Source organism: Embiotoca jacksoni, unplaced genomic scaffold (assembly GCF_022577435.1).
Source record: "Embiotoca jacksoni isolate LCO1_2020_lvr unplaced genomic scaffold, fEmbJac1.0.p SCAF_8, whole genome shotgun sequence".
Classification (NCBI taxonomy): Eukaryota; Metazoa; Chordata; class Actinopteri; family Embiotocidae; genus Embiotoca; species Embiotoca jacksoni.
This window is the reverse complement of record NW_027185436.1, coordinates 7,667,707-7,688,740: the sequence shown is the minus strand read 5'-3', so window position 1 is coordinate 7,688,740 and position 21,034 is coordinate 7,667,707. Positions and strand designations below refer to the sequence as shown.

Below are 21,034 nucleotides of genomic sequence, written 5' to 3'. Positions count from 1 at the left end.
GTATCACTCAGAGTCCGACCCTGCTTCAGTTACACCTCATTTGCAAACGCTGATATATTTTTCTCTTCCTGTTCTGTTTTTTTGCTCTCTTCTACTTCCGTGTTTTTGTTTTTCCCTCTCGAACAAGAACAAGAGACGACAGGTGGAGCAGTTGTTGCAGCAAAACATTTTGTTCTCTTTGGGTATTTCCATCTGAAACTTAATTATTTAAAAAAAATTATTTATTGTTCTTCGTGTCTTTGTTTTACAATGGATTTTCTTCCTTTTGTCATGAGCTTCTCATCACAGTTTTCTTATTGTCTCACAGAAGTCAGAAAGATCTCAGTATGAGGTTGTCATTATTTTAATGACTAGTTTCGAAACATTGTCATTGCACACTGCTTTCTTAGTTGCTTGTTTCTCCAGCAGCATCACTGCCTGGCAAGATAAAGTCAGACATGTGACAGAGATTGAATGGAGCTGCTGTCAATAAGGACTATTGTTTAAGGTCAGCGTGATGACAATAGAGAGCTCTGTGAAGAAACATACATGATAGGTCAGCAGTGATGAGCAGTTTTTCAGTAGCCAAATAGACTTGGAATCATGAATACTTTGTGATTATTTTCCTGTGAAAACAGTAGTCATACAAGTCGTCTGTTGGGTTGATGTTTTTCATAGTTTGCTGCAATCAGATCATATTCAGAACATTTCAGTATTGTGAATGAACTATTTGTAAACCCTGTCCTGCATCACATGCACATGTGTATAGTTTCAATTGTAAGTGTTTGGAAAGAAATGTATAAAACACCTATTCATATTCTCTCTCGCAAAGCCTGTGTCTTAACAGTGAACAAAGAAAGCACTGTTGTGCCTCTAAATTAAATTTGTTGGGTTAATAGAGTTTAATCAAAAGAAAGACAGTTGTAAGTTTCTCTGAAAGAATTTCTAAAATTGATCACATCAGCACATTCCTATCAATGACAGTCTGGAGTTTAGCTTCAGGTAGACATTTCAGACTGATCTGGGATCAGTTTAGCATGAGGGCTACACTTACAAATGAATGTTGATAAAGTGTTTGATCACCGCTCCTCCATGGGTAGCTGAACCTTCTGTTGCTTAGTCTGAGACCAAACAAATAGGGGCAGATATCTCTTCACAGATGTCTTTGTTGAACTGATATCTGTAGATAATATATTTACTATAGCTTTTTGATATTGTCGATTTGTGATTATAGAATTTGGTTTTCTTACACAGCTGTCTGAGGCCACCAAAGAGAACAAGACCTGGTTCTTCAAGATTGTAACTTCAAGATTGAATTGAAGAAATTGACAATGTAACTTATCCCCTGAATTTGGGATTTAATTTCTTAGAATTATAGTCTTTGGAAAGAGGATGTGTTTATGTATTCAGGCACTTTTGTATTGTAAAGTGCCAAATAGGACGTATCATAGCTGTTAAAAGAATCTGGTTTTCCCAGACTTAACTAGGGCTGTTTTCGACTCAGGTTTTTGTCAGTAAATCCCTCCATATCCATGATACCACTGGGAAAACAGACGAACATGTTTATCCAGTGAGGAAGTCTGCATACTTTTACATACTTGTGGTTTCTATGGTCGATGTACACAGACATTGGAGTCAGCAGTGTTGTATTTGGGGAAGCCTTTGATTCAGTACTGCATGTCTGAGACTTTGGGGTTTCTGAGTCATAGTCTGATGCCTACAAACCTCACTGTGCAGCCTTTTTATTCAGGCCACTGAAAAAAGACAAATCAGCCACTACTGCAGCAAAGAGACTGGACTTTTCACTTTTCACCATTTACCATTCAATTGCATCATTTTGGACTTGTATTTTCTACAGACAAAACACACAGGAAACATTTTCTTTCTTTGTATCAAAGTTTTATTTGTCTCATTTTTTCTCAGTACTGCCCTGCAGAACAATACTGTTTAAAGCTTCTTTGTGGACAAAAAAATTAAGAATCGTTGTACAAATGATAAAAAAACAAAACAAGAATCAAATTATAGAATTTTTTTATGCATAAAATGAAATCAGGGAAGTGATTTAACCGCAGGTAGCAGCAAATATCTAAGGCAAAAATGAGCATAAAATATATTACTTCTGAGTTCAGTCTCCATTTTAAGGACAGTCTCGGTTCTCTTATTCACAGGTACCGGGCCCCTACAAGCCTGCTTGCAGTGCGCACATAGACGCTCATTATATTCTGGGTAAAAGGAATTTCATTCATTCATGGTGGCAACATCAGACCAATATACATTTGAAACCACATTTCCAACAAGTTCACACTTTAAAAAAAGCAACTTTTTCGAAGGGAAACCCAACATGCGGTATTTTGTTTTGTCACTCCATAATAAACTGTTTGGATTTAACCAAAACTCTGCAGAAAATTCTGCTTCTTTATATCTCAGAAAAAAAATGCAAATACTGTCTTCTGTGGTGCACTTTTCTTCCTGTAATCAAAGTTAACCAACCACACCAAAGGTAGCAGCTAAAGCCTGCAGGATGCAGTGGCGGCGACCATGTTCAACGCATGCCTACAAACAGCCAGCTGTTAATATCAAAGAGTGGCAGTCCACTGATGTGTTTCAAGCCTGTTTGAAGGAATGGAGGGCCCGCTCTGTTTTGCCTTTGAGGCCTCAGGTTCAGCTAGTGCTGCCATAGTGGTTCCCATTGGAAGGGTTTTCCTGTAAACTGGTGTGTGAGGCTTCTTCCTCCTGTGACACCACCGGTTCCACGGGCTGTTCAAAGAAGTTGGAGACACAGAACACCTGCAGAAAACAGTAACACAATTAAAACACACTCAACTGAATTATTGTAACTGTACTGTGATGGTGAATAAAAGTATTTAGACATCGTTAAAGTAGACCAGACCTCCACTTATATCTCTTAATGCCAAGGGCCTTGACCATTTTTTACTGGTGAGTCAATCATTAAAAAAGTTTTCCAAATGCCAAATATGCCTGGCTGATTTTTAGCAGAGAGCCTTAAAAAACACAGTCTTGGTTTGAACATTTCACTGTGTAAACATCATATAACTTCACTGAATAGCTGGAACAAGCTGATGCAGAAGACAGTCATGGTATGAGATTATTTTTTTTCGTCGTAAAAATACATAGGAGGAAAAGTAGAAAACATCTTCAGGGATTTAACCTGTTTTTAGAAATTAACTTTATGTATGATTTGGCATTTTCAAATGCATATTGTAAAAATACTACAACAAAAATACCAGGTGTCTTGCCATTATCCTATCCTCCTCTTTAGATGAAACTTACTGTGAAAAAAGCAACTAAACCCCCCTGCAGGAGGCCAGCGAGCACATCAGTCCAGTGGTGTTTGTAGTCAGACACCCGGGACAGACCCACATACAGTGCAGTGGATATCAGGAAGAACTGGATGGTGGGACGCAGAAGCCTCGCCCATTCTGACTTCAGTCTGGCTTGAATGTACAGCTACAGCAGTCAGAGAGAGGACATGAGTAAAAACTAGGATCAAAAAAGATGTGAGGTCACACCAGGCACACAGATTATATTATCCAGATGAATGGCCTATTAACAGTACAGGAGGTGCTGACAGGAGTTACGTTATTTATAGGCCTAATAACTAACATAAAAAGTTTAAAGCAATTTGTAATGCATTAGCCTATGTATGCAAAGTAAAGCAGATAAAGCAGAGCTGTATTAAGAGTTAACCCTATTGTTAGCATCACTACCCCTCCCACAGGAAAAACAGATTAAGGCTTTAAATAGTTTTGAAGAGGAGAACATGTACTTACTACAAGGAACAGCATGCAGTACATAGAGAAGGATGAATGACCAGAGAAGAAGGACAGTCTGTGAAACATAAACAACAGTGATAATGAAATTCAGCATAATCAGCTAAATCAAGAGACTTTTCCTCACAAATTCACATTTTAAATTCATAACAAGGAATAGTTGAAATCCAGTGCTTAAAGTAGGCTGGTTCCTACTGCCACACAGTACTGGCCCATCTACATTTTACGTTTTGGTTTTTTTTGGCACCAGCACTTCTCACAAGCGTTTCTGCCCTCTCCATAACAGATTATCAGGGCGATTACTAATGGCTCAAAAATAAACTGCATTACCCAGGGGGCACAGCAGTACACCTGTTTCTGTTCAGGCCCGCCTACTTATCTCCGCCGGAGGCTCATCTTAAGCTTACAACAATGTCGGCCGGGCTCCAAAAAGTCACAAAGATCCCACGAAAAGAGTCAGACGAGGACACAACAAGAGCTTCAAGAGTCAAATCCTACACAATCAGGATTAAATGCAGGCTGAACGCAGCAAGCTAACGTTATCATACCAGTCATTAGCCTGGTATGATAACATCAATGTCAGTAAAAAACACCTGCGGCGACACTTCACTTTAGCGCGTATTGGTACCACTTCTGTAAGTATTTGAACATCTTATTCTTTATGAATGGCGGCGCCGTTTGTCCTCCCACAAACGTATAGTGCTAATTTGTGCTACCGTCAAATAGATAATAAATAAAGATAATACTGCCAGGTGTTAACGGTTTCTAGCACAGACGGCAAACTAGGTCGACGAATCTAACCAAGTCCGGCTATTTAAATTTATTTCCACCTTCTTTGTCGACGGAGGGACTAGACCTGCATCAAACATCAAAACGCTGCTACGGCGAGTGATGTCAAAACTACTTCTCGGAGCTCTCAAAAACTTTACACATTGTACTTCAAAGGATTGCCAGCTTGAAAATACAAGATACATTTTCCAATTCGGATGTCAGTTTCTAATAGTGAATAACCTTGTCTTCAGAAGTTCTACGTACTGCAAAGCCACTGCGACTATTACACAATTTTTATAACATCAAGATTTCGCCAAAGGACATGAAAGTCAAAAGTGACGTCTGTGTTTTCATTTAGTTCATGTTTGGGACCGTTACCTGGCTTCATCTACCAGAAACTTGTCTCCCGTGCAGGTGAAGTTCTCGATGTATCCACCTGCTTTGCAGTTGATGCGATCCCACCCTGGTTTGCATACAGCCAGGAAATGTGGCCGCAGACGACCTATGGAGTACTTAGCAATGTCAGTCAGAGACTGGCTGGCAGCAGCTCCGAACACATAGCTCCCCACAGCTTTGTAGACGCAAGAAACATACTTCGTCCCCAAAGATTGGTTCTTGATGCGGGACAGGTAAACAGAAAGGCACTCGCCACAGACGATCTGTGACAGAAGACATCAAACAATAAGTAAGCAAATAGTGAAACACGAACACCAAATGCGAGATGACAAACAGAGCAGTCAAACTTCTTTTTGCGGTGACATTTAAAGGTCATAGATTTTAAGAGGACTGTTGACTTACCACGATCAGAGTGAAGGGGATCATGACTCCTCCCAGCAGCTGGTAGGATATGGTGTCCTCTTTGAGGGGATATCTAATTGACTCATCGTTGCAGAAGAAACCCCGTTTGAAAGGGTTGTGTTGAGGAGTAAGAATAAAAAACGGAAGTCCAACTGTGAAAATGAGGAGAGGCAGATAAAGGGAACCTTCTTGACAGATTTCATCTTGTCTCATCAAAATTACATCACAGTAAGAAGCAGCTCAGACTGACGAGCCACTGCTACTATTACATAATGCTTATGATCTTAAGATTTAGTCACAAGAAACGTGATCTGTTGTCACACAGGAATTCTCCCTTTGAGGAAATAAACTTTCAACAAGGGGGTTACAAAATAACACACGCAATAAGTGATTCAGATGCTTGTGGCCTGTACTTACTGCAGAAGAATATTGCAAAAACAAGCATGAGAACTCATACAGTATTAAAACAAGACAATCTAAACATCTTATTTTAGCTTTAGGTACTGGAACAGTGAAGGTATTGACAGACTGAAAATACTCTGGTATGTTCCTGCTCAGGAAACATCAATATAAAACATATAACATGCCCTGACTGGCTTTGGTGACACATTCTTTGTTCCCATCCCACTTTGTTTCATCCGGTTATTACATAACCGAACCAAGCTGAAACAAGGCTCTTGGCTAAACTGAAGACTGTATTGCAATACCAGGCATTCTTCCAAGTACGATCACTGGCATCAATGCTTTTACGCTGAAAGAGTTATCATGCAGTCACTGCCGGGAAAATTAAACAGACTGCTGCCTTTTGAAATTCTGGAACAATTTTAAGTGGCTGTTCATGACATACGTGGATTATTCTGATCTTTCCATGTAATTAATCTTTCACAACATTAGAAACTTTAAGTAGCATGAGTCTGCCTTACCCCTACAAAGGAGATTAACAAGAAAGGAGGAGAGTAATTTTTTTTTTTCATTCTTCACTGCAGTATTTTTGTTAATAATGTCCAACAATCCAATTTTTTTTTTAAAAAAGAAAAATTAATAATAGCGTGCGCATTTTGTTTTTGATTAGATTGTATGCTTTAATTATTGAAGGCACATTCTCTCTATTGGTGGAATTAAAAGTTTGTAAAATTTGCCTCCGTTGAAAAATGAAATAAAAAATTTATCACAAAAAAGTTAAACGGTGATTTAAATATCACTACAACAATTAACAGACATCAAATGTGACACCTTGGTTTCGGACACTGAAGAAAACATTGGAGGTAACTTTATTTAACCAGCAGGTTTTGGCTTGGTTCAGTCAGTCATGTATCAGACTTTGTCCTGGATTTATAAACATCGTGTACATGATGTTTCACACCACCTTTATCAACAGTGGGGCGTCCATTGACATTTCCATCTGTTTGAGAATGAGATCTAGAAAATGTAATCATATAAACAAATAACTAATAATATTCACAGATAGCAAACACGATTCAAATATCAGTGAATGAATACGTAAAGAAAAGAAAAGAATTAGTGATATGAAGACATATTAATGGGGTATTTATATCAGGTTTTTACAATGTAGAAAGGGCCTGACATTAATATGTACATTTACTCAACTAGTCTACTTATGTTTCCATACTTGTACCTTACTTGAGTGCTGTTATATGCTCCTTTGTCTTCATACTTTACATTTCTGAGAGAAATATTATACTTTTACTGCCTTCATTTATTTGAGAACTGCCATTAATTACTTGCCATATTAATATGAACGTAAACATTCATTATATTGTAGATTAAACAACCTACAGGTTAAACAAAGTTGTTAAAATCAGGTCCACTTCAACCAATTACAAAGGTAAAATGTTGCTGTTAATGCCCCAGTAACAATGAGCCAATAGTAAGAGATATAATAATAAAGCTTTTCTGCATGCATACTTTTTATAATTGTGATATTTTTGTGATTTTATTAGGTACAGTTTAAATGCAGGGTTTTAATTGTGTTTTGACAGTTTTACTGACAAAAAGGATTTGGATATTTCTTTCGCCATTGAATTGACAGGAGTGTACTGATGCACATACTGTACAACATACAGTTTATAATAACTTATCATAAACTAGACTCATGTCAGACTGTGGACTGATGAAACAGGACAGGAAAACGATGCCAGCTCAGTTCCAAAATGAGAGGACTGGTGTACAGTCAGCAGCACAGCCGACCACAAGACACTAACTAAGCAGAGAGGTGGGAGTACAGATGAATTCATCACAAAAGATTTCTGGAGCTCTGTGTCTAAACCTATTTACCCTGATCAAACACGGCAGCTAACTGAGCTGAGTATCCCAGACAGTGAAAAGTTTAGGTTTATTTCAGCTCTGATTAATAGCTCATTTAATGTCTTGTATTGTAGGATCACTGAAGCATAACATTCACCAGCCCTGCATGCCTCTGCTATGATCACAGACCAAACAGTGAGCTAAAAATACAGCTTTCCTTGGGGAAAAGAAAACACACAGGGTGGGACTTTGTTGCTCCTTTTCCATCTTCCTGCCAGGTTCCCTGAACCCCAAGCCTTCCTAAGAGTATTTATATGGCATTTATGCAAATCATTTGAAACGATCAGCTTGAACAAAACCATTATATAACAGTTTTTGAATTTCTGTTTGATGGAAAAAAAACTTTAAGTAGCTTCAATTCTAGGTAAATACACGGATTCAGAGGTACGCTAAAAGGCAGAGGGAGTTAGATTTGCATACCGAGGATAAGACAGGTAATGTCCAGCAGTATGAGCGGAATCCCCGAAGCTTCAAACATGTTGCGTCTCCTTCTTCTTCCTCTTCTGGTGTCTGTCTTTGTAAAAAATGTCCCGCACCGGCTGCTCAGGCTGCTTTTAGGAGAGACGAGACGCAGCCTATATGTCTCGCTATTCCGGCACAAAATCAAAACACACCAGTGTCATTGTCCTGGGACTGTGCGAGCAGCTACATTTACCAAGGAGTTAAAAAAGAAAAAAAAGAAAAAAAAAGAAAAGAAGATGTAAAGTAAAATATAGCCTACTCTAACTCCAACTAAAAGGCTAAATCTAATCTAAAAACACCACCACAAACGTCAAGAGCTTCTCACCCGTTCAACTGCTCACAAACCATCATAACACTGCGAGATTTCTTCAGCTCATAATACCGTCCTGTCCTCAGATGAGACATTACAGGGAGACTCGGACACAAGCGCTCCTCCCTGGGTGATTAATGCTGCCTTCACGGACACCCGGAAAAAAAGACGAAACGCTGACAGGGTCACAATAAAATTCAATCCTTTTACCTTTTTCTTTTACGTTTAAACTTCATTCATTTACCAATTACCACTGAAGAAGTTAAAACCATTTTAAGGTGATGGATTAAGTTTAAAGGTTGGGTTTCTTAAAGTGTTTCAGTTTGACCTTGATAGGTTCATTTGATGATTATTGTTTTTAGTGGGTTACCGGTTCAGTGTCTTTTATTTGAATGTTAAAAAGAAGCAAAGATTAAAATGCACATGCAAAATAAAAATAAAAAAAAGTCAGATGCAATCAGGAAACACTTAAAACATGGCAGATTTTTATTGTTAAATGGACTAAAATGATTGTAACTACAAATGACTGCAATGAAATGTAAAATACAAAGGTCTGTTGTCAAATTCAAAAATATTAACAGGAAATGTCTTTCAAATATCAAAAGTAGGCTACTGAAAGGTGAAAGGTGCAATAGTGTTATCTTATTGGATTATAAGTAATAATGCATTAAGGTGCACTTTAATGTTTGTTTTTTTTTAAAGCTAGTTGAATTGTTTAATCTGCATCAATAATTTCGTATGTCCTGATCAAAAGGTAGTTGTGGGATTATTCAGATTCTTTGCGAAATAAAAATATTATTACAACATAAAAAAAAAAGCCAAAGTAATGCAAAATTGTGACTAAAGTAAAAGCGTAGGCCTACATAATCAGGCAAATAAAAGGTATTAAAAGTCAAAAATACTCTGTGTTAATACATTCATTTATCAACCATTATTATTTTATTTATGGATAATGCGCTGGGCAATTTCTTTATTTGAGAAGCTGGAATCATGAAGCATTTGTGTGTTTGCATTTCAAATGACATAAACAGTTAACCAGTGACTAATTATCTTTCTGTCAACTGACTAATTGATTCGCTGACTAATCGTTTCAGCTGTAGTATATTTCTTCAGCTTTTCATGTGTTTTGTATGAAGAAATAGCTTCTGAAATATAAAGTCAAAAGTCATGCTGCTGTTGATTTAATTTTCTCTCAATGGACAGTAATCGATTATTTAAAAACTGAGTGTTTCAACTGTGGTATGCTATATCTTCAATTTATTTGAATAAAATGTATAGACTGCAGATTTATTTAAAATAAATACATCCCAATAAAAAATGACTAATTGGATTGTGGTCGTTTTCGTTTATTGGCCCACTTGTGTGTATGTGTTGTTGATTACTGTCGTCTGGTACCTTCGTGGATACGACTGTAAAGTCCTGTTTGTCAAGAGTGCATGACATTTTTCTAACAGAAGCACACTTTTTTATTGAATTTCCGAGGTGCACTTGAAGGCAGCACGTGACAGGGAAGTGGTAATCGGAGTTTCGGGCCTATCGCGTGCCTGCGTTGACCTACGACAGACGTCGGCCGATGTAGAGCTGCACCTCCCTCCTGTGTGCATCCACAGAGGTAATGAGGTGAAGCAGCATCACTATTAATAGAAGTAAATGAAGAGAGTCTCCTGTTTTATCATGGGGCATATTGCTCGTATATAGATGTGCAGGATTAACACTCGTGTTTTTCACGGTGTTCAAATTATATAAATCAATCTTTAACCTTTAGCCTGTGCGCTTTTTAAAGTTTGATGTGACATACTGGAAGGTGTTGATGTTACTTTTTTATCACTGTACGATGGTGTTTTTCATTGTTGGACTCTGGTGGAAGTACTGAGTACTGAGTACGCAGCTGTTATAAATACTCCTATAAATAGCAATAAGCCCTCCATTGAAAATGTTACCTTGGTAAAAGTAGAGGTAGGCCATAGCTTATGATTATACAAGTAGGCTACTCGTACATAATTGTCCCTTCAACATGTTCTGTTATTAATATGAAAGTTAGCAGGATTTGAATGGAAGCTTTCACAAATACAGTGTGTTGCAATAAAACTTCACATAATGTCTGCGATTATAATGTTCGATATTATAATTTAATGGTGTGCTATCTTGGCCAGGTTTCCCTTAAAAAAGAGATTTTAATCTCAGGGGGACTTCCTCTGATACAGAGAGAAGAACTGAAGGTGTGATTCCTCTCTTGTACTCTTGTGTTTGTGTCCATAAAACACCTTTGAAAAATAGAGAATAGGGGGAAGGAAAAGACAGACTAGAGTAAAAATGTATATTCTAAGAGGTTGTGGGTAGTTTTTTTTGTTTATTGTGTGTTCCTATACTTAAGAGGTTGTAGCAAACTGGATAAAATGGTTAGGGTATGTAAGGTTTTGGATTGTGAGAGATGACAGTTCATTAACTAGCACTAAGTGCTAGCCCTAATTAATGAGAAACATGCCAGGTTGAAATAAACCAGAATATATCCACTGACTCCTAGAAGAATCCAAAGTGCAGAAATTTTGACTTGACAAACAGGTGTAACTAAAAACATCCTAAGATGATGCACTGCATTACATTGCATACAGATCCTTATCATGTAAACAAAAAGCCCATGTTTCTCTTGGGTGACTATAAAGGTGAAGTTTGTGCCTTTTATGTCTAAAAACTACTATTTTGGGAAAAGTTCAAAATGTGCCTCATGTTCTTGATAATGCTATTTCAGTTAAATCCTCCTCAGTTTCTTTTATTATGGATTTACTAAGGAAACTTAAGGAAGCCACAATAAACCGCACAGACTGTTAGGTAAATTGATGTGTTTTAAAAAAACAAAAAAAACAAGAGACAAATACATCATGTCCTTCATAGTTTTATTAACACAGAAATAAAATAAAACACAATTTGTTTTGATGTCAGTTCCTTTGCAGGTTTTTGTGCCCATAGACTAAAGTTTTTGTCTTTTCTGCCAACATACCCTGAAAACCATAATATAAGTAACCATAAATTATCATGAAAACCAGAACAGTATCATCCATAACAGCAATTTAGAATATCACGTTACAATCTCTTTCTCCATTTTCCTCATCCGGTTCTTCTGTCGGTCTGTGTCTGCGAGTTCAAGTGAACCTCGATGTCTCGTTTGAAGAAGAGCTCCCCCAGCTGGCCGTGTGAGGCTTCACTCATGGCTTTGGTCTGCATACACATCTTGTACTTGTCTGGAGGAAGCTCATCTGCACAGCTCTTCTCATGCCACAGGTGGAAGAGGCCGCGAGACGGAGAGCGAATCACCATCAGCTTACTGTGAAGGTACTTCCTGTACAGGTGCACGTCCTCCAACCCCCAGCCTTTGATGTTACGGTCAAATCCACCTGTCAGGACATAGAGGACTCACAGCTGGATTAAATCTAGAATTTGATGTTAATTTGGTTCCTGTTGACTTTCATCATAAAGGTGTCAGTATTTCCCCAGAAACCAACCTGCAGGCTTCTCCAGAGCTTAAATGATTAGCTCATCAATCAACTGGTGTAGAGACAGAAAATGCATTGGCTCCAGCTTTGATAACTGATAAATTATTATTATTTTCAGAAACGTATCAAATATATTAAAAACATGAATGAATATCTGAATAATCACCAGTTTGTCAAGTTTTCTGTGACATAAACTCAACGTTGACAACAAAAACACATCTTCAATTTGGCGCCAGATAATAACTTGGCAAATTTGTACTATTTTGTGACATTTTATTCACTTTAAAATAAATAGCATATTAAAAAAAACATTGATAATGGAAATAATTGTGTGTTGTGACATTACAGTTGTTCTGACTGGATATATAAAACCCAGGTTTTCGGTGTAATTGGGTTCAATTACTTGAAACACCAAAAAATGAAAGCAATTTAATAAAAAAATTAAAAAAAAAAAAAATAATAAAAAAAAATAAATAAATTTAAATGCTTTTTTTTTTACAAAGGAGCTCAATATAAACAAAATCAAGTTTTACCCCCATGAAGGCAAGGCTGAAACATGTAACAAGTCCATTTTAAATGTTAAAAACGTCATTTGAAGAGAATTTTTATTGTATTCAACACGCGGAGCAGAGAGGGATCATTCAAAGGTGTAAGACAACAGGCAGTGAGTGGATGATGGTGGTTAAAAATGATCATGAAATAGGCAGTTAAAAGTGATTATGTTATCATGATGTTCAACACATAAAATTATTTGTACCAACACAAGCTTTGTCATTACCTATGTTGATGAAGTCAGACCTGTACTGGCACGTCATGCCGAACCCAAAGTCTCGCCAGAATCCACTTTCCTTCCTTATCACCTGAGACAAAAGGCGCAGCCGGAAATCAGTCTCTTACACCATGATGATATTTGCACTTATCGAGCTGTTTATAGATCATCGTTTACCTACCAGTTGCTGTTGAAGAGAGGGTAGGAGTGTCTGATTACTGTAGATGATGGATGGATTGTACTGGCTGAAGAGCACTGGATAGTACACTTTCTTACCTACAAGAACAGTTAAGAACAGAAAGAAGCGTTAAGTACAGCCCAAAAAAACACAGGCTGTGTAAAACATTAAGAAACTGATTTTAAAATCTTAAAACAACAGTGATTCAAACTGCAATATGCATATTCTCTTTTTTTTTTTAAAACAGTCAGGCGGGTTTCTCTGTTTTCACTGACAAATATACTTTGGCAGCCAGGAAGAGATGTATTTTTTATAACTGGCAGCAACAGCAGGTTTGATTGGAATGAAAAGAATAGTAGCTGTGTAGTTAGTATGGGCAGTGCAACCACCACGCCTGAACAAAGGTAAATGATCACCTTCTCCAGACACTCACTTTTCAGTGCCGGGCGTAGGGAACGATCGCTAACGACCTCTGAGGAGTGCAGAAAAACCACAGCGATGATGACTTACAGATGAAGGCAAGGAGGGAATCAAGAAAGTCTAATAGATTAGTCCTCAAACTTCGGATGTCTTCTGTGAAAAAGATTACGATTGACTGACATGTCCAAAGCACGTTTTCTTGTTCTTTGTCAGTCAATTTACATCTTCAGCATTCTTATCCGGATTATTTCTGGGTCCATTATACTTTGAGTGACTCATGGGCATGACTTCCAATTGTTTCTTATAACTGTGTTCATGGGCGTGAGAGTTAACTGTATGACAGATTTATTCTTTTCCATCTGCCTTCTATCATTAAAGGATGATAGGATGATGTGAAGTGACCTCAGATAATGTGCAGTAGCAGAACTTGCTGCTTTGTTGGTTTTGTTGCTTCTGACTAAACAATCTGCAAAGCCTAATCAGTCTTATCAGTATCAGTATAGTCTTATCTATAGAGTAGAAGTGGTAGATTAATTGACAAATTACAAGTAAATGTGAGACGGAGTCATCCAGTCATGGTATGTCTACATGTTATGCGAAGACAACTGGACTTGCTTGATGTTCTTGAAGGCAGTTCTCCTCTCAGTTTGATGTGGCTTTGATGGCTTCTTTGACTCCTCCTTCAAACCATTAATTTCCTCTGGACAAAATGTGTCCTTTATTGGTCTCAAATGAGTGTCCCTTGTCCTTCAGATGAACTGCTGAGTCCTGACTTGAGGAGTTGCCTCTCCTTTGTTGTGCCATGTGAAGCAGTGTTTTGTTTCCCTAATCTGCAAGTCTGAGCATTCCTCCCTGCATTGGGCTGCATACACCACATTGTTTTGCTTACACCTGGGTGGTTTGTGCTTGGGGTGGACAAGCTTTTCCCTCAAATTGCTCCTGGGCTTCAGGAGTACACCTATGCAGTGTTTGTTAAAAAAAAACAAAAAAAAACAACTGAATTTTTCAGATATTCTGCAGCCTAAGGTTTAACAATGTTGTTCTGTTCAATGTTCTTATAAAGACCCCAAATCCCTCCTCAGGCAGCCTAACAGCTCTCTAAGACTATAAATCACATTATTCTAAGGACTTACATGATGCCCAGGTAGATCAATGACTAACATGTGACCTTAATGACACCCAAGGTGGTAACAACCTCACAAGAGGTTAAAAGCCTGCAACTCCCCACCAGTCAGTTTAGAACTGAAGAAGCCTTTTGGAGGTGAAACGACTTCAAGAACCTCAAGCAAGTCCGGTTGCCTTCAACACTTAGAAATTCCTCAAACTGGATGGCGAAGAATCTTTACTGACAGGTTAAAGTAAAATCTCTGGAAGAGTTGGTAAAAATGGTGTTGAAAAATGTCTAAAATGCCGAACACAGCCTAAAGTGAAGAAAGTCATGTCTCTCACCAGGCTCTGCGTTGAGACGACAGGAAGTTAAGAAGTCGGAGGTGAAGTGGATGTCGACATCACAGAAGAAGAGCAGGACGTTCTGGCTTCGTCTCCAAGCCCTGGCGCCCACGTCTAAGCCCCGCCCACGAGAAAACTCCTCATTCATCTGAATCAACGTGAAGCTCCTGAATCGAGTCTCTCTGATGGAAATATGAAGACTGTGCTTAATTAAGCAGGTACTCTGTTTTAATTTGAAATGTTCAGAGTGAATAATCATCCAAAATCTGCAGACATTAAGTCTCATCAGACTGTTGCATAATTTCAGCATTACATTTTTAACAAAAGCTCAAAGAGGATATTCCATTATTTTTCTCACTTTTATTATATTTTGCAGCAGAGACACATCTGTGAGAGTAAAGAGCTGAAGAGAAGAAACAGATTTCATCTTTATCGTCTGATTACATGTTATTATGAGGTATTGATTTGAGTCACATGACTTTAATTAGGGTCAGATTCATGAATCCGGTGACTTTGACAGCATTTAAAAGTTTGCACCCTCTAACAGGAATGGCTCATGATTTCACTCTGACTTCTGCTGACTGACTTAAAATGAAAGATTATTTAAAACGTAAATCAGATTTACTTTGAATCTTTTTGTCAAGCAGTCAGTGTTGTGTTAACGGGAAGGAAATTTGTGCTGACAGACACATTCAAATGGGAACAATGGCAAACCATTTAACCCCAAAATTATAAATGACTGTACTGTGTCACAGGAATAACATGCAGGAGCAAATCTGTCCTTTAACTGCACTGTTTGAAATGGCATTTCATTTGGTGATGACTTAACTTGAACGACTCAGGACTTAAAAGCTAAGACTCGAGTCTTTTAAAAGAGTGTCTATATTTTAAGTCTGCATACTGCACAATTTACTCATTATTGATTGTTAAACAGTCCAGATTCTATTTTAACAGGTCAATAACATAATATACATCATCAAATAGTGCCAGAATTTATCAGACCTTTTTTTTTTTAAGATCAACGTGACCTTAAAACTAATACCAATAAAAAATAAATAAGAAGGGAACGGCAGGCCGGCTAAATTTAACAAAAGGAGGAAAATCTAACCAGGACCACGAATGACTTTAAATCTACTCTGGCTGAACAATTAATTAGGAACACCTGTACATTGTAATGCAATCCAATACAGCTGCTCTGCTATAAATACAAATTTTATATAACTTGTATTGTATTGTATTTTCAGTTTTTATTGACACTGACAAAAACGTAACAATTTTAACTTTATATTTATTATTGCAGTCATAGTGTGAGGTGGTGGTGTACAGGACAGCATTATATTGACAATTGTTCCGAATAAAACCACTTAGTGAACTGTGAAGTGGATAAGTTACCTGGTGGTCTGGTCTAGCACAGCCTTCACTTGGTCTATCTGATCACGACCAAAGTAGACCACGGTGAGATGAACTCTGCCGTCCTGCTGGACGCACACCTGTCTGAAACCAAAAACATAGGCAAACAAAAAAATGTAAATGTGTTTGGACTACTTCTATATTCTCTTCATGCACACATGGCCACCAACTGCACGTTGTCAGATAAGGATATTTAAATTGGTGGAACTAGAACTGGAATTTTTCTCATTTGTGAGTAGGATTCACTACGCTCTTCCAGATGTAAGCTATTATTTAAGTCTAAGTTCAATATTTTCATAGTACAATCAGTGTGTGAACTGATGTGATACCTGAAGTTGTTGATGAACTGCCTGAATGCGTCCACCCTCTTGGAGAGAGGTACGATGATGTTGATGATCATTCTGCGTGTGTTCACATTCTCGCTCTTCACCTTCATCACAGAGCCAAATGGCCTGAAGAGCACGAGCTGTGTGAAATCCTGCGGGCCGTTGCCTCTAAACATCAGCTCGTAAACACTGCCTCTGCCCCGCTCTGTGCGAGTCAACCCTGTGATACACAGTAAAATGTGTTGATAACACTATTTAATTGGTTATTTTTCTGAATTTCATAGAAAACAACTGATATATGACGGTGAGTTCAGAGGGAAACTAGAAAGAGTGTTTGATGGCTACATTCCCCGTTAAATCTAATGAACTGAAAGCACCCAGGAAGTTAGTGGTGTGTTGTTGTTTTTTTGTAAAACTGAATTTACAATCATTAATATGTTCTAAGAAATATCCTGCATTATTACATTCTTCATTATTATTAAATTCCACAGCTATTTCCTAGAAATAAAAGGAATCTATGGGGAAAAAAAAGGGTTACAAATACGATGAATACTTTCCCGATGCACTGTATTTGTAACCTTTTTTGTAACCACGTTATCATTATGGGGTATTGTGTGTAGAATTTTGAGGGAAAAAAATGAATTCAATCAATTTTGGAATAAGGCTGTAACATAACAAAATGTGGAAAAATTGAAATGCTGTGAATACTTTCCGGATGCACTATATGTGATATCGTACTGGATGTAGTGCCAACCCCAAAGTATTATTTGCAAAAACTACTGTGTGCTTTCACTCCAATATGAGACATCCACTTTTAGAAAACAGATAATGGCTGCCACTAAAGTTCTTAATAAACATTAAGACATGACTCATTAAAAATGCACAAAAAGGATTATTTGATGATATAAACATCCAAACTTGACTCAATGATAAATCTATTTACCAATCGACCTCTAGTTTTCTATCGGGCTCCAGACCTCTTTAAACTCAAATGTACAGTTCAAGGCCATCATTTATTTATTGTAACCTTAATTTTAATGTTTAAGAGCAAATTAGTACTCTGCATCTGCGGCATGAGTTGAGTGCTTGTTGAATAAAAAAAAAACATCATGAACTCATCAACTAAATAATGACATGTAAGATCATGAGGTTCAGGCATCATTGTTGAGGCTACTGTATGTGTGATCTTGTGTTATTTTAGCTCTGGTTTGACAAACTATTCCTCAAAGGGTTCCCAGCCGTCCACTTTAAGTTTGGATCTTGTGACGAAGGAATGAATGAACTGAACTCTTTCTTACCCTGTATGAAGTCAGAAGGGGAGTATGTGTGCTTCCGCCTGGTGTTGTCAGTATGCTGCTGTGGTCCGTTCAGGACATGTAGAGCTGTTTCCACAGTGCTTATCAGCTCATCTCTGCGGTCTTTCCTCACAGGCTTCTCCGCCGGGTGCCTTGTCAGCCCCGTCTCCAGCTGGTACACCCTGGGTGACACGACAAACACCACCACTCTATGAGGAGGCGGCATTGCATGAGGTAAGATTTAAACACCAGAAGCAGGTTTCACGGCTGTCTTGGATGCCCCGGCAGCTCTACTGTCCCACTCACCTCTGCAGGTTGAAAGTGTCAAAAGGAATCAGTGCATATTCGCTGGGCAGCTTCACGCCTGAGGTCACCTCCGCCTGGTTCAGCTGGGAGCGGAAGAACTCCTGAAGGACATGATGTAGCATTTACTACTACATTTATATTGTCAAACTTGATTTATTTCTGCTCCTACATCGTGTTTTCCTACCTTCAGGTCAGACTGTGTAGGGGTTTTGTGCAGACTCTCCAGACCCTGAGGCAGAATCCCTTTAGTTTTAGCTTTATCCAGGGACTCCTGAAGCTGCTGCGTCCTCTCCTGCAGAGCCTCCTTCAGCTGGGCTATCTGCTTTGTCAGGCTGTTGATGTAATGTCTGTGAGAGTCCTCCCTCTCCTGCAACAAGGCCATGTATCCCTCCTTACTCGTGGTACCTCCAGACCACACCAGAGACTGCTGGCCGTTGCGAGTGGCAGGTTTACAGGCCAGGAGGTAGAACAGCGACAGACAGCAGCAGAGCCCCAGCACAATGAGGCCGGCACGGGCCACCAGGGCCAGCAGCCACCGTTTAAACATGCTGGATGGGCTTTTAAATAACTCCTAAACACTTGAGGCTCCTACTGTATCTGTCATGTGGAGATGCACCCAGTAATCCATCGCTCCTAAACTCTAAAGTAAAAAATACATCTTTTTAAGTCCTCCTGTTTTCTCATGGTGTCCCCGTCTGTTATATCCACAGACAGCATCCTCACCGACTGTCTGAACATCCAGTTGTTTTGGACAGATGTATTTGTGTTGGGATTATCACCGGAGTGGTGAAACTCCCTGCAATGACAAAATTATACATTTGAAAGCGGTCGTCGCTCCCACCCTTTTTAGCTACTTAAGCCTACTCATGAGTCTTAATTACAGTTTATAAACATAAAGAGAGACTCTTTTTTAACTGATTGTTTCATTTTAAGGAATTTTGGAGTCTTGCAGAGGCCAGTGTCCAGTATTTCACACGTCTACAGCTATGATAGCAGATCTGTGAGGCTGTGTAGCCATGCTTTGAGTTAAATGCTGATGTCAGAATACTAACATGCTGATTTTTTACCAGAAAAATCACCAAACACAAAGCTATGGCTGATGGGAATGTGATTAGTTTTAAAGTTAATTGGTCATAAAGTGTTAGACATTGAAATTTTGGCCTCATGATGGCACTAAATAAAAAGTTAGAGTATCATAAAAGTTATTACAAGTAATCCTGATGGGAGCATGAATGCCTGCACCAAACTGAATGAACAATAGACCCACAGAATCTGTTATTTTTTGTAAACCACCATGTGACCGCTCAGATCTATGGGCCTCTAAAATTGGGAACCACTGTTTTAAAAGACTTTTAAAGAGTCAAATGTAAAACCATCAGTACAAAGGTCGATCTAAGCAGGTCGATTTTACACTTGTTGTAACAGCAACAGCACAAACTCAGGTCAATCTCAGGAGACTTTACAGAGAAACAAACAGAAGAGGGCAAATCAGCGACATAAAACCTGAATGTAAATCAAATTTTTAAAAAAGCAAACCAACCTATTTAATCGTGTCCTGATGTGCCTCTGTTTTTTTGTGAGCAGTTTATTCCATAACCACGACACGGGATGTTGCTGCAAAGCTGGTCAGGTTTAGTTCAGCTGCTACAAAATACACAGTAAGAGAAATAATCTGACCTTGCATTCACTCTGAGTGCCACGACGCTGAAGGTGGGAAGTGACAGAAACAAACAGGTCTCTGTGTGTCTCTCCACCGTGTGCGTGCGTGTGTGTGTGTGTGTGTGTGTGTGTGTGTGTGTGTGTGTGTGTGTGTGCGTGTGTGTGTGCGTGTGTGCGTGCGTGCGTGTTGTGTGTTGCCATCATCAGTTTATACACAGCACAGTTGACTCTTTATAGCCCAGGTAGAGGCTGATTTCATGAAAGACTTGCTTATGTTTCCACGTCCACCCAACCAGCATGTGTGTGTGTGTGTGTGTGTGTGTGTGTGTGTGTGTGTGTGAAGATGCATGTATGTATGTGTTCATACCAAGCTGACCTTTAAAACAGAGCACAATTAATTTCACTGATTTTAATGATACAAATCAGCAATTCTTGGACCTCCATAGCATCAGTAGTTTTTCAACCTTATTATTATTTTGTTGTAATTTTCCCTCCCTTGTGGCCTTTCATTTGTTTAAAATGATTGCAAAGCTCTCATTAAACTGTCATCTCTGTTGAGCACGTTACAGACAGTAAATCACATAAATCATCATTTCAGTATCATTTATGCGCTCTCTTACATCCTGACATGACTAAAACGTGTAAATATAAACACAGAATTCATAGCTTTCTCTCGATTGAGCTGTAATTAAGGACAGAAAGATTAAAAATCATACTCACCAACTGCTGTGAATATCAAAGGGAAGTTACGATTGGATGTCCATCGTCGTTAACTGCTCGTTTGCCAGTCTGTCAGTTAAAAAGGTGAGAAAATGACTGATGGAAAAACGAACAGCTCTCTACCTTGACAAAATTGAGGGCTGAAGCGGCTTCACAGGAGTAAAGTGATCTACAGAGGACCTCCTCTCTCTTCTCTGTCTCCACCTTTTCCCTGCACCTCCCTCTCCTCTCCCTTTTTCCATCTCTCACTTCCACCATGCCTATAAGATCTCACACCATCTGCCTTCATCTTTAATTTGCTTTCAGGCCCTCCGAGGCTCCACTCTGCCCTTAAGTCTAATGAGAAGGCAACTGGAGTAAGGAATGCCCTTCAGACTCCGATGCACTGCCACCTGCAATCTGTTGTGGGGAAATAGCTAGATACCCGTCGGAGCCCTCCATTAGGAGGGGGTCTTGCACATTTAATGAGGCCCCGTACAGATGGTCCTTGTTTTCATTTGGATGTCGACTCCCAAGCTCTGACTCCTTTAAGGCTTGAAGTTTCCCAATTTGCTTTCTTATTCAATTATATAAAA

General features: G+C 38.7%; 2 protein-coding genes across 5 annotated transcripts; both read right to left on the bottom strand.

Moving 5' to 3' along the window:
• Positions 1-1,856: 1,856 nt before the first annotated feature.
• Positions 1,857-8,507, bottom strand: LOC138191899 (phospholipid phosphatase 1-like). The gene is made up of 7 exons (XM_069138971.1): positions 8,452-8,507; positions 8,085-8,251; positions 5,340-5,491; positions 4,920-5,200; positions 3,771-3,828; positions 3,271-3,447; positions 1,857-2,766 (listed from the first exon to the last, which is right to left on the bottom strand). Exons 1-7 carry the CDS (start codon positions 8,475-8,477, stop codon positions 2,641-2,643), a joined length of 987 nt encoding a protein of 328 aa, XP_068995072.1. The 5' UTR covers positions 8,478-8,507; the 3' UTR covers positions 1,857-2,640.
• Positions 8,508-11,313: 2,806 nt separating this feature from the next.
• On the bottom strand, positions 11,314-20,819 carry LOC138191945 (chondroitin sulfate N-acetylgalactosaminyltransferase 1-like). Of its 4 annotated transcripts, none has more exons than XM_069139042.1 (11): positions 20,460-20,819; positions 19,621-19,724; positions 18,265-18,876; positions 18,081-18,181; positions 17,778-17,983; positions 16,483-16,699; positions 16,136-16,237; positions 14,744-14,925; positions 12,878-12,972; positions 12,706-12,787; positions 11,314-11,828 (listed from the first exon to the last, which is right to left on the bottom strand). In XM_069139042.1, exons 3-11 carry the CDS (start codon positions 18,625-18,627, stop codon positions 11,542-11,544), a joined length of 1,635 nt encoding a protein of 544 aa, XP_068995143.1. In that variant the 5' UTR covers positions 18,628-18,876; positions 19,621-19,724; positions 20,460-20,819; the 3' UTR covers positions 11,314-11,541. The 4 variants fall into 4 exon arrangements, with proteins under 4 accessions (XP_068995143.1, XP_068995146.1, XP_068995144.1 ...); XM_069139045.1 differs by having other exon boundaries at positions 17,778-17,956; XM_069139043.1 differs by having other exon boundaries at positions 19,621-19,721.
• Positions 20,820-21,034: the final 215 nt, after the last annotated feature.

Coding starts and splice junctions, on each gene's coding strand:
- LOC138191899 (XM_069138971.1), bottom strand. CDS start 8,477: ATGATGGTTTGTGAGCAGTTGAACGG. Junction 5,201..5,339: donor TCCCCTTCACTCTGATCGTG/GTAAGTCAACAG, acceptor CTTCTGTCACAG/ATCGTCTGTGGCGAGTGCCT. Junction 3,829..4,919: donor TTTCTGGTAGATGAAGCCAG/GTAACGGTCCCA, acceptor TATGTTTCACAG/ACTGTCCTTCTTCTCTGGTC.
- LOC138191945 (XM_069139042.1), bottom strand. CDS start 18,627: ATGTTTAAACGGTGGCTGCTGGCCCTGGTGGCCCGTGCCGGCCTCATT. Junction 16,700..17,777: donor CCCTTCTGACTTCATACAGG/GTAAGAAAGAGT, acceptor TGTGTATCACAG/GGTTGACTCGCACAGAGCGG. Junction 12,788..12,877: donor CCTCTCTTCAACAGCAACTG/GTAGGTAAACGA, acceptor CTTTTGTCTCAG/GTGATAAGGAAGGAAAGTGG.